Source organism: Blennius ocellaris (genome assembly GCF_963422515.1).
Source record: "Blennius ocellaris genome assembly, chromosome: 1".
NCBI classification, from domain to species: domain Eukaryota; kingdom Metazoa; phylum Chordata; class Actinopteri; order Blenniiformes; family Blenniidae; genus Blennius; species Blennius ocellaris.
Window position 1 is genome coordinate 4,461,703 of NC_137650.1, and position 13,205 is coordinate 4,474,907.

General features: G+C 43.3%; 1 protein-coding gene across 1 annotated transcript in view; it reads right to left on the minus strand.

Moving 5' to 3' along the window:
* The window catches only part of cep89 (centrosomal protein 89), a gene marked incomplete at its 3' end in the record, with an annotated part of 87,591 nt that overhangs the window by 65,259 nt on the left and 9,127 nt on the right, over positions 1-13,205 (minus strand). The window contains exons 6-10 of the mRNA XM_080520213.1: positions 8,770-8,913; positions 7,979-8,141; positions 7,135-7,171; positions 6,558-6,641; positions 4,865-4,968 (exon numbers count right to left, since the gene is read on the minus strand). Of these exons, the coding sequence (XP_080376339.1) occupies positions 4,865-4,968; positions 6,558-6,641; positions 7,135-7,171; positions 7,979-8,141; positions 8,770-8,913 (532 nt within the window). The remainder of the gene's footprint in view (positions 1-4,864; positions 4,969-6,557; positions 6,642-7,134; positions 7,172-7,978; positions 8,142-8,769; positions 8,914-13,205) is intronic.

Genomic DNA, 13,205 nt, shown 5'->3' on the forward strand with positions numbered 1-13,205 from the left:
CCTATTTCTATCTGCTTTCAGGCAATAGACGGGTTACACCTATATTAACAATATAAAGTCATTCTCATCAATGCTTTATCAACAGGAATCAAATAAATACAGAAAAAAGTATTTCCCAATTTCTTTTTTTTCTTTTTACTCCCTCAGTGTGAAACCTGGACCTGATGGATGAAGAGCTGAGATCCTGGTAAACATTCTTCCTTTTCAAAAACTTCTCCATCACTGTCACTGACACAGTACTTTGATACAAGATGGGAGCAGCCGCAGGTGGTGGTGATTAACCACACTGACGTCTGTTAAGTTTAATTTCACGTGCAACGTTCTGTGCTGCCATCTAGTGGTGAAGAGTATTGTAGCATCACGGAGTTGGTCACTGCAGTGCATGATGGGAGTTCAGGTTATGTGTTGCCGGAGGTTATTGAGGGTTGTTGTGTGTGTTGATTTGTGCTTGTGTTGTGTTTTTGTTCCTCGGTTCAGATAGTTAATTATTTCGTCTAGTTTGGTTTGTTGGATGTTGGTGTGCAACCATGAGGGAGAAATGTGTTGTGTTGAGTCTCATCCTGTTATGAAGTTGTGTATGTTCATGTCAAAATAAAAGCCTCTGGTGTTCAGCTGGCAGAATAGAATCTTGACTCAGAGCACAGTGGTTGAAAAACACTGATTTAGATGAAACCACAATTGAGTACAGATCAAGGACTTCTATAGAGGCTGGATAACTAGAAGTCAGGCTCCACTAATGAATCTAAAAATGTGCTTGGTTGATCTGTGACTACACTGGGCAGTGGATCTTTAATTTTATACCCAATAGTTAGAATTTTGTTATTAAAAAATTTACAAAATCATTACTGGTCAGAGTTAAAGGGATATGAGGTTCAACAGAGCTGCGACTTTTTGTTAGTCTGGCTATAGTATTGAAGAGAAATCTAGGATTGTTCTTTTCTTCAATTAAGGAGGAATAGTAGGCATTTCATGTTTTGCGTTGGGATTTTTTTTATAGACTAACAAACTATATCTCTTGGCTGTTCAAAATACTTCTAACTGAATTAAGTACCATTTCTTCTCCAATTTCCGTGCAGATTTCTTTCGACTTCGCAGCTTATCATTATACCATGGAGCTATCCTCCTCTGAGTTGTTGCTTTTATCTTCAAGGGTGCAACAGAATCAAGTGTTGAGTGAAGTAAGGCTGCTGTTCCATCAACAACCAAATCAATCTGAGTAGGGCTGATGGTGTGGCAGCTGTTTACTGCTGGATCCACGGATGGTATTGAAGTCAATATTGGTGGAAGTACTTCACTGTAGAAGTACCACTATCATTGTTTCTTCATTGATTTTATTTTTTGGGGGGGTACTTGAAGCATTTTTGGTTATTACTATCCAATCATAAAATTAAGTAAATATAAAATAAATGGAATAAAAAAATAAGTTTAGCCCCCACCACAAACCTTAAATGTTGCCTTCGAATGCATTTTGGATGACTAAATCCGACATTGTGACGTCATGAATTGTGGGACTAGTTGATATTGAAGGAACCAAACAACATATGTTGTTTGGATCAACATATGTTGCTTGGTTTGTGGGGCCAGTTTTGGCTCGCGGGCCTTTTGTTTCACTTCAGAGCACAGCAACATTGACTTTTATATAAGACCATCATTTCCAGTCTATTTTTCCTGCTTTATTCCTTTGTTAAGCATCATAATAGAAAAAAAAAAAAGAGAGAAAGAATTTCCCAGGTCTATTCAGGATTCAGGAGTGTTTAGTGAGATGTTGACAGTCTTTGTCTCCATTATGATTGGTAGGATAATGCATGTTGTCTTTGTGCCTCAATTGTTTTTTTCCGAATTCTCCGTTTTCTCCCACAATTCAAGGATATGCTTGGTGACCATAGACTGGCCGTAAATATGAGCGTGTGACCTGTGATGGACTGGTCATGTCCAAGGATGTATCTCCCTCCGGACCCTGTTGATGGATAGGTGGATGGATGGATGATTAGGATGGATGCATGGATCATAATCCTCCATATTATCCAGTAATTTACTGTTTAGGATAAGGTCGACTTGTTCCAAGTAATCCCACACTAACGTCAATGCCTCTCAGCACAGGTTTTGTCGTGATTGACACAGAGCCAATTGAAAGTGGTGTGTGATTTTAATTTTGCTACATCACACTACAATAAAGATGTATTGATGCTACAGTTCCCAACTTGGTGGGTCAAAAGATCACAGTAAGCCTGTCAAAATTGCCCGTCCGTCGTCTACTGCTTATCTGGTGCCGAGTCTTGGAGGCGGCAGTCGAAGCAAGGTTGCACAGACTTTCCTCGCCCCAGACACTTGCTCCAACTTCCTCTAGTGGGACCCCAAGGCGTTTCCAGAGACATAGTCCCTCCAGCATGTCCAAGGCCTGCCCCGAGGCCTCCTACCGGAGGGACATGCCCAAAACACCTCCCTAGGGAGGCGTCCGGGGGACATCCGAAACAGATGCCAGAGCCACCTCAGCTGGCTCCTCTGGATGTGGAGGAGCAGCGGCTCTACTCCGAGCTCCTCCCTGGTGGCTGAGCTCCTCCCCTATCTCTAAGGGTGCGCCCAGCAACCCCACGGAGGAAACTCATTTCAGCCGTTTGTATCCGGGATCTCGTTCTTTCGGTCAGGACCAATAGCTCACCGACCTGAAGGGGGCAAGCCACCTTTTTTCCGGTGGAAAACCATGGCCTCTGTCATGACCTCCATCTCTGGCTCTGCCTCATGGCATCATTTTCCCCTTCCCCCTTTCCTTTTTCCTAAGTGGGCGTGTGCTGCATGCTGTGTGAGGTGTGGAGGACTACAGTCTCTGATTACCTGAGTGCACTCCTCCACACCTCATACACTGATTACCTGAGTGCACCTGCGGCAGGGCGTGGCTTCACCAAACAATGCACCTCTCTCTATAAAGCTGGCATCAGATTAAGACTCGGCGCCAGACCATAAAACTATCAACAGTTAGTTGTACCCTGCGCTGCCTTGCTTCGCCTCAGTCAGTGTTTCTCTGGGTTAAACCTGTCTCTCCTCTGCTGCAGTACTGGACCCACCCTGCCACACCAAGCTCCTGCCTGTGACTCTGTGGCTCATTAGCCCACTCCACCGGCTTCAGCTTGACAAAACTCCCTGATAACCCTCCCTCATGCTGCAGCATAGGCCACCTTCTCTGTTCTCCAATGCTGACCACGGCATTCAACATTTGCTGCTTCATACCAGGCAGTATTAGTTTCTGGCTCGTTAGAGTTCTGCTTTCTTGTTTATTTTCTTTGAGTTCTTGGCCACGTATGCTTATTAATAAAGTTCTCTGACAGTATTCCTGATTGCTGTGTTTCTGTCCGCACCTGAGTCTCTGAGTGTGAATTGTGACAGCCTCGGATTTAGAGGTGCTGATCCTCATCCCAGTTGCTTCACACTCTGCTGCGAACCACGCCAGTACACACTGTAGGTCCTGGTTCGATGAAGCCAACAGAACCGCATCATCTGCAAAACGCAGAGACGAGATCATGTGGTCCCTGGCTGTGCCTAAAAATTCTGTCCATGTACGTAATGAACATAAAAAAGGACAGCCCTGCCAGAGGCCAACGTGCACTGGGAACAGGTCCGACTTACTGCCGGCAATGCGAAACAAACTTCTGCTCCAAGCATACAGGGACCGGAAAGCCCTTAACAAAGGGCTCCCGACCCCATACTCCCGGAGCACGTCCCAGGGGACACGGTCGAACGCCTTCTCCAGATCCACAAAACACATGTGGACTGGTTGGGCGAACTCCCATGAACCCTCGAGCACCTGGTGGAGAGTATAGAGCTGGTCCAGTGTTCCACCATCAGGAGAACCTGGTGGAGAGTATAGAGCTGGTCCAGTGTTCCGCGATCAGGACAAAAACTGCATTGTACCTCTTGGATCTGAGGTTCAACTACTGGCCGGATCTTCCTCTCCAGTACCCTGGAATAGACTTTCCCGGGGAGGCTGAGGAGTGTGATCCCTCTGTAGTTGGAACACACCCTCCGATTCCCCTTCTTAAAGAGAGGGACCACTACCCCGGTCTGCCAGTCCAGAGGTACTGTCCCCCACCACCACACAATGTTGCAGAGACGGGTCAGCCACAACAGTCCCTGCACATCCAGAGACTTAAGTAACTCTGGGTGTGTCACGTCCATTCCCGGTGCCTTGCCCCCAGTGACTTCAGCTTGGGTAATGAACGAGTCCACCTCTGAGAACCCAGCCTCTGCTTCCTCAGCAGAAGACGCGATGGTGGGATTGAGGAGGTCCTCGAAGTATTCCTTCCACCGCCTGACGACATCTCCAGTTGAGGTCAACAGCTCCCCATGTCCACTGTAAACAGTGTTGGTGAAAAACTGCTTCCCCCTCCTGAGCGCCGGACAGTTTGCCAGAATTTCCACTGGGCCGACCGATAGTCCTCCTCCATGGCCTCTCCGACCTCCTCAATGACTCGAGTGTTTGCCTCCACCACCAAAATTATCATTGTCCATATGAAATGAAAACACAGTATGTAGGTTCGAAAGCAGAGTTCAGTCTCTGTGTGTGACTGCCAGTGTGTGAACTCCAGCGTGAAGGTTTGCCAGCTCCTTTAAAAATGACTGGATGCATCATGTCGAAGTTTCAACAAATCAAACGACACAAGCAGAGCTTCGACCTTGTGAGTCACCTTTGCTGTAGAGGCCAAAGTCAACATGATCTTCACACAGTTCTCTGGTGGTGAGTTTAAGTTTGAATAACAGGTCCAACAATGAAGCTAATAAAAGACTTTTTCATGACAACAGGATGATTTTCATGACAACAGGAGAAATGCTAACTCTGCTGAAAAAACACAGTTTTGCTTTATTTTCTTACCAGTCCTTCTCACTGACACCTCCACTCTTTGAAAGCTCATCATGCAGTTTCTCATTTTCTTTGATCACTTCTTCCACTCGAACACGCAGCCTCTTCAGCTCTTCCTGTAACATAGAGACCTGTTAACAAGGTAGTGTGCCATGTTAAAAGCTGGAGATCAATAAATGTGGTCTCCAGCATCCTCTGTAGTGGAGAGGAGGACTCCCCCTGTGGATACATCACATGGTATTACCACGGCCCGGCCTATCTCACAGGAATTGTTGTGTAACAGAGTTGGATCAGCTGGCTGCACAACAAGCTGCCGAGTGGACACCCATCACTGGCAGCTTCATTACTTAGTGTGTCAAACTGCATGCTTTCCTGGTTCTCATTTGTCTGATATCAGCAAAAAGTCTGCCATGTCATTTAAAATATCAGCCTAACAGCGCATGCAAAAAAAAAAAAAACCTTTATTCAGCCAACGACTGCTCAAATATGTTAAATATGCAACAGAGTGTTTTCTGGTGCAGCATGTTAATCTGCAACCAGTGATCCCAGTAACGCATTACTATTTCCAAACCAGTAATCACATTAAAGTGACTTTTCCAATTCACTGTGTTACTATTGTAGAGTCCAATAAGACGAGTTTCCTGTCTGCAAAGCCGCTTTATTATTAAACAGAACCAGCCGCTCCTCCTTTCTCCGCTAAATGGACACACACACACACACACACACGCACACACACTGCATGCAGACATCTGACCCGCCCCCTTCTCCACTCTGACAATCACAGGCCAACTCCTGCTAATGGTGCCTTCAAGTAACAAAAAAGAATTGGAACTAACGACTGTCATCAATAAACTTTAACTTTGCAATAAGCCCCCTCTTTTTAAATTAATCAATCAATCAATCAATAAAAGACTTAACTTGTCTAGGAGGGGGAAATAAGATTGACAAAGCCAGACATGCACAATCCCTGATAAATGCCATTACGAAGCAGGTTATCAACTCAATAATTTAAGCCAGAGTTTTCCAATCATGATAAGTGCTTGTTCACAAAAAGGGGTGGAGTTTGCAGTGCCTGACCAATCACAAACCCTGTAGAGCAGCTTACTTGACCATGGAGGAGAAAAAATGAAAAGTATGATGAATTCAAACACATCATCAGAAGCAACACTGCTGCCACAGACAAAGCCAGGAAGTAATGCTGCAGAAAGTGTTATTCATGGGTAACTGTGAGGTTATACAATATTTATATGAGTAAATATGATATTATTATTAATATATTAAAATATAATTTAAATGGGCAGCACTCTAATCACTCAGTTTTACTTGCTTGCAAGGTGTTGACTTACAGCCTGAGTTCTTCGCACGGGTCATGATGAGGAGATTGTTCTGTTGGTGGTAATAACGCTGGCTTGTATGAGGAATGTAAGCGTTTTAGTGTTTGAAGTTTGAAACAATCAATCTATATGACCTGATGTGTAGCTGGAAAAGCAAATCAAACTGCCCACATTTGTACTTTTTTGATGTCAAACACCTTGTTTTATGTGCTTTTTGATCCTTTCCATTTGGCTGAGCTCCCTTCGTGTTCTTTAACAGACATTAAACATTGAGCAACCGCTCCTGCCACACAAAACTGAGCCCACATGGTAATTAAAGATGAGACGACAGATGATTGAGATTAAAGTGCTTTTACTCTCGGTCTTTTTACCTCAGTGGTTTGCAGGAGTGTGTCTCTCTCGTTCATCCTGTCTTCATAGGCCAGCAGCAGAGGAGATAAATACTTCATGTCCAGCTAGAAGAAGGACAAAGTAGCACACATAACACGGACACAAGATTAATGTCAGTAATTATTGCATAATTCTATAAAAGTGGTTATTCACAGCCGGTACAAACAGACTAAATGATCTTAATCTCTTGAGCAGTCGGTGATACTACCTGGCATTCAGATCCTCTCTTGAAAGAAAACACTGACTGTTTACAGAGCTCATCTTCTCATTCTTTTAAACTACTGTCTAAAGACCAGCTTTTACTTTAATCAGATTTAGTAGTTTACCACCATCCAGTATGGAATCAATGAATAATGCAATGTAAAGTGTCTTTGAGTGTCTAGAAAAGCGCTATATAAAATCAATGCATTATTATTATTATTATTAAAATCAAGAAGTATTCATATTCTGTCGTTGAAGTGCAGCACATTGATTGGATAGAGTTAAACAGCCAAAAGGTCAGACAATCATCTATGTCTTCCTGTCATGTAATGATGCATCATATAGAGAAATACTGACCAGCCAGGGAGGAGGAGAACCAGTCTTTGGTAAGCCACTGAGTTTGGAGCTCCAAGAGAGATAAAGAGAAGAAGAAAGACTCCATCATTACAACACCACATGTCTCCTACACAAAGACTAAACCCTTTCCATGTTTGATCATGAGCTAAACCCTAAATCAAATTTAACTAGACTGAAATAATTTGGCTTACAGAATAAAGGACAGGTTTCATTTCACCGACTTGTTCAGTGTTTGCTATTAAAAAGAAGAAAGAACATATGAAAACATATGTGAGCCTAATTATAGCTCATCCCAGCTGTAAAAGTCTTTATCCAGTCTTTGCTTTTATCTAGTTTCTTTGGATAATGAGAACTGCAGTGAGAGGCGGCGACAGAGGAAGCAAACCCCCGGCATGACGGCACAGCAGGGGGCCGGAAGATAAAAACCCAGGATGGCTCTGGGCTTTGTGAAGAAGGTCCAGGCTTGAGGTGAACAGACACCCAGGACCAGAACAAGAAGCTCTTTGTAAACAAATCAGATGGAGGTGCTGGTAATAAGAAGCCTTTAGCAGCAGGGTCCTAAATCAAAGGTGGGAATCCAGTCAAAGTTTTTGGTTACAATAATTTAGAACTGACTGAAGAATTTATACCGAACTGAGAAGATGGACAGAAGTGAGAGTAGACCACAAGTATTCAATAGAAGCAGACAGTCTTCCTCTTGATAAACAGAACGGCAGGTCTGTCAGTCAAACTGGGTGAAGACTGATCAAAAAGTTCTAACAAGGTTGGGACAACGTGTGAATCGGGATGCAGGCCTGGTCTTAGGAATGTTCTGACACAAGCTACATTGTTTTAATCAACAGACAATATGGGTTTGATGAAAACCTGCTGTTTAGACAGAGGTCTGAAGCGGGCCTGGTAGAGGCTGAGTTCCACATTCAGCCGGTGAACGGTCATTTTGAGAGCGTCGTTTTCATCCACCAGCTCCTGAGCGTGTTGCCTCAGACTCTGGAGCTCCCCCTGGCTGCCTGCACACACAGCAAACCACATGACAAGCCTTCAGAGATGAAAGTCGTACTGGTGCTCAAAGCAGCCCACACAATCACTCATATGACCACAGAACCTATAGGTCCGATAAATCACAAGCGAGAAGTGTCATATTAGAGAGTTTGATGACTCTTCGTGAAGTAGAGCTTTATTCTCTTAGAATTAATTTAATCATTATTAGTCTCTTTATTGTATTTCATTAAACTTTATCTAGTCAGGAGAACCACATTGAGATTAACAATCTCTTTAACAAGTGTGTCCTGGCAGCAGTACATAAAATACATTTAGTGTCAATATTTATTGTCATTATTCTCTTAGTGTTGATTAAATCTACACAAAGATATCCAGTATAAGGTAAGATGTGGTCTGCTCAATGATTTTAAACTGCTCGATGATTTGAAACCCACGCAGGAAGGAAACGGACTATAAGAAATGTTACAGATGTTTCTGTTTGCTTTCTTTGCTCTCTGCCCTTCATCTCGTCTTCATGGGGAGGAGGTGTGGAGCTGGAGGGTCAGAGTGAGGTTGTGTTCTTACACAGACTGAAACCTGCTGTGCCCCCCCCCCCCCCCCCCCGACTCATTTCTCTGTCCTCCAGAGCTGCTCTACCTGAGGAGGACTTCTTGTGGGAGAAAGCTCGGCTGTGGCTGATCTCTTGTTCCAGGCATTGCAGTCTCTTCTCTAGTTGCCTCTGTTCATCTCCCATCTTGGTGTTCCTCTCCCTCTGCACCTCACTGTACAAGCTGCTGGGCTCTGCAGACCAGCGGGGGGAACGTTTCAGGTCCCGGGGTCCGCTGAGGTGGTCGGTGCTCCCACTGGGCGAAGCTGAATTGGGAAAAGACGTTATATATTCTGGATTATATTTTGTACATGTGACAAGCACAATGAAGCTGCTACATCTTTATTTCACTTACAACTATAATAAACTACATATTGCGCAATACCGAAATAACACACAGCTGGACGGTGTGACAGGGAAGTATTTTTTTCCCACAGTGAAACAGGATTGACGAGGTACAAAAAGTGATCTTAGAAACAGCCAGAGTGAATGCAACACAATAAGAGAGCCTTGTGTCTGAATTAGTACTCAGGTTGTCTTAACCCAGCCTTTCATCCGAGCTGAAACATATCCATCACATGCTGGACCACAAAGTATATGAGGTAGTATACAACATTTCTTCTCTGGCAAGCAGTTTCTGTTTGCTATCTATCCTACACAATGAAATAAAAATTAGTTTTAGGTTACAAACACACTCATTGTAAAGTCGAGTTTTCTCCTCAAACAACTCTTCTAATGTAAAAAAAAACCAACAAACAAACATTTGTTGTGTATTACCCAGAAGGGACATTTTTCTTGCTTTGAACATCAATATTGTATCAATGAACAGACCTGCTTTGAAGGCACAGACCACTACAGACTGGTATATACTGTAATATTTCCACCTGCTCCTGCTACACCCCACCCACATGTCCCTCACTCCTCCATGATCACGACGTTATGGCTGATCAGCATCTATGCCAGTACTCTTACTCTTTCTGCAATTCCACTGATGCCTCTGCCTACGTGAGTGCACCTTTAATTTACAATCTCAAAATAGAAGGTAAAATGTCAATTATAATACATAAGAATAAGAATAAGAATAAATAAATGTTAATCTCTAAACTAAATTTAAAAGAAACATAATATAAAAATATGTAACTGGTCTGACAGCATGTAAATGAATAATTTGATTAATAATTAGACAAAATTAATAAGAGAATAAGATGTTCTAAAACTATCCAGGAGTTTGTCTGGATCCAGGAGCGTGATCACTGCTATACTGAGAGAAATGTGAAATATCCAGACAAACACCATCAGGACATGAACACAATCACAGGTCTGATGGAGGGAAATGGATCCGCTCCTGTTAGAACATTTCACCTCATGAAAGTGAAAGTTGGTGCAATTTAGTCACTGAGGCTGCAGCAGTTTATGAGCACAATGTGTTTTATTCCGGTGCTGCTGTTACATCCCACAGTGACCTGTGTTTATGTGTGTGTCACAACAGTGGGACATATAACTGTCATTGCTGTTTGTAGGCAAAAGGCCACGCTCCCGAGGAATGCTGGGTAATGTGTTCTGTTAATAAAGGAGGGGTTTTAAGGCACACAGTCGCCGTCCTCCTGATTCAAACACAACAGCTGCAACGCAGCCCTGGTAATAAGAACCACAACAAGGCTCCTCGTTCAATTTGCTGCATGGTGTTATGAAACTACATGTTTGGATGAGGGTTAGATTCTGCTTCTTCCTCACTGACGGAGCAGCAGAACCACATCCAGCCAGGTCGGATTTCTCAGGTTCAGCTACATTTTCTCTCAATGAATGTGACTGTTAATGAGAAGATGTGCTACTTTCTGTAGAGCTGAAACACTGCAAACGTGAAGGTGAATCACAGAAACACCAATAGACATTGGATGCTTTGATAATGTTGTAATCATTGAAATCCACACAGCTGATTAATGTTCACATGACAAGAAAGGCAGTAAGAGTTCAAATCATCCTGATCTGAGTCATTGGTCCACATGAAACCCTGTTAAAAGTCTGTATCTCTTAACTGCAATACAATGAACATTTTCTGTTGATCTCACTTTAAAATGGGGCTTCTGTTTATTACACAATATTCAAATTTAACCAATTTTCTATTCATGCTTGTTTGAATGTTTTTTTCTTTTTTGGATGGATGGATGGATGGATGGATGGATGGATGGATGGATGGATGGATGGATGGATGGATGGATGGATGGATGGATGGATGGATGGATACTATAATTAGGGACCGAGCCGTAAGGCCCAAGGCATCCAAAGTACCCTATTGTCTTTGTAAGGTTTCTTCTTCTTCTTATCATTATTATTAATATTATTATTATTTATTTGGGCTTGAGGCCCTTGACGCACTAAACGCGCTCAAAAACTCACCATATTTGGCACACTCATAAAGACTGGCCTAGAAATTAAGGACATGTCAAAATTAACTGCCAGAGTGCTAAAATGTCTCTCGAGCACCACCTAGAAAAATATAAACGGCCACCATGGCCCGTAAGAATGTTGTAGAGAGATCATACCAAAACTCAATTGTTCGTCTTATCGAGACCTAAAATTCAAGCTCCGATACCCCGAGACTAGGTCCAACAGGAAGTCCGCAATTTGCATTTCAACGTATGATTTTTACCCCAAAAAGTCCCTCAACCACTGTGGGAGAATACATTTGACCCCCTAAACATGCTCACATGCTCACCAAATTTGGCATACTCATGAACACTGGATAACATTATGAGAAAATGTAAAAAAGATAACCCCCAGTTTACCAAAATGTACTCTCTAGCGCCACCTACCAACACTACAACGGCCACCAAAAAACACTTAAACGGCAACCGCAGCCCATAGGAATGTCAGAGAGATCAAACCAGAAGTCAATTGTTTGTCTCAACAAGACCTAAAAATCACTGATACCCCAAACCGAAATCCAACAGGAAGTCCGCAATTTGCCTTTCAATAGAAGATTTACAAACGCTAGCTACTCTGAGCACAAATATCTATCGACTTCAATAACCTATTAAATGATAGAAGAGACTCTCCTCCTCAATAATCCAGAATATCGTTTTTAGTTGTCGAACGGTTTTGATTTTATCAACCGTCAAAGTTCCAAACACTGAATTCAGCTTCCTCAATTAAGCGCTATCTCCTCTTAGAGCGAATATCGTATCGGCTTCAAAACACTATGTCATCATAGAGCATATTCTCCAGATCAAATCTACTATAGATAAAAAGCACTTGTTCAGGAAGTCTCACTTTTAACTTTCACTTTCGGCGTTGGGGCAAGCAGGGAACATGCACACACGTGCGCCAGTCACATAAAGGCGCTGTCCTGCTACCAATGTCTATGCGTGTCGCGAGTACGCTCATGTCCGCGGGACGCACACGTTTGTTGTCATGCTCCACTTTTCTGGACTCACAGCAGCATGCGTTCCACGTATGCGCATTGGGCCACGTATCCCTGTCGTCAAGGACGCCGAGCATTGACAATGGCGACCTCGCATCAATGAGGTAGGTCGAGACTGGCGCATGCGCAGTCGGCGCGTACAGGAACATAAAGTACGCGCGGTCACAAAACCGAGGCCTGTAAACACACCGTCAGAGTAATCCAACCTCCTGAAAATGCATGAACGAGTTTGTCAGAGTCTTGTTGGGTCAGAAATCCTTTGACTCTATTCAAGATGGTAGTAAGCCGTTTTGTTATTGTCTTAATGTGGCTGTTGAATTTGAGGTCTGAGTCCAGAACTACACCCAGATTTCTGGCCTGATTTAATGTCCTGGGTGACCTGGAGTCAAGATGAGCACTGACTTCTTTGGGGCCAAAAACAATGACCTCAGTTTTCTCTGGGTTGAGTTGTGAGAAGTTCTGACACGTCCACTCATTCATTTCATGTACGCATTTACTCAGCTGGTATAAGGAGGAGAAGGAGGAGCAGCAGAAGGAGAAGGAGGAGGACAGAGCAGAGCAGGAAGAGGCACAGAAGGAGGAGGAGCAATTTAAAAGAAAGATGGCTTATTTGGCTCTGTTTGCACTTTCTATGTACCGTATTTTCCACCCTATAAGGCACCTAAATACCTCAAATTTTCTCAAAAGCTGCCAGTGCGCCTTATAACCCGGTGCACCTTATATATGGAAGAATTGCTCTACTTGAGACTGTTATTTGACAGCTGAGCAACCAGGAGCTTTTATTTTGACAACTCTAACTTTGCAACCGGATCTTCAGAGCGGACGACACTCCACACAACACCTTCATCACTCATGGTTGCACACCAACATTCTAACAAACCAAAATAAACTAGATGAAATAATGACTCCCTAAACTGGGGAACAAAAACACATAAACACAATCAACACAACACCAAGCCCAACAACAACCCACAATAACCTCCAACAACACAAAACATGAATTCCCATCATGCCTTGCATCCTCAGCTCCTCAGTGCAGCCAATAGCTGCAATGAATTATGGGAG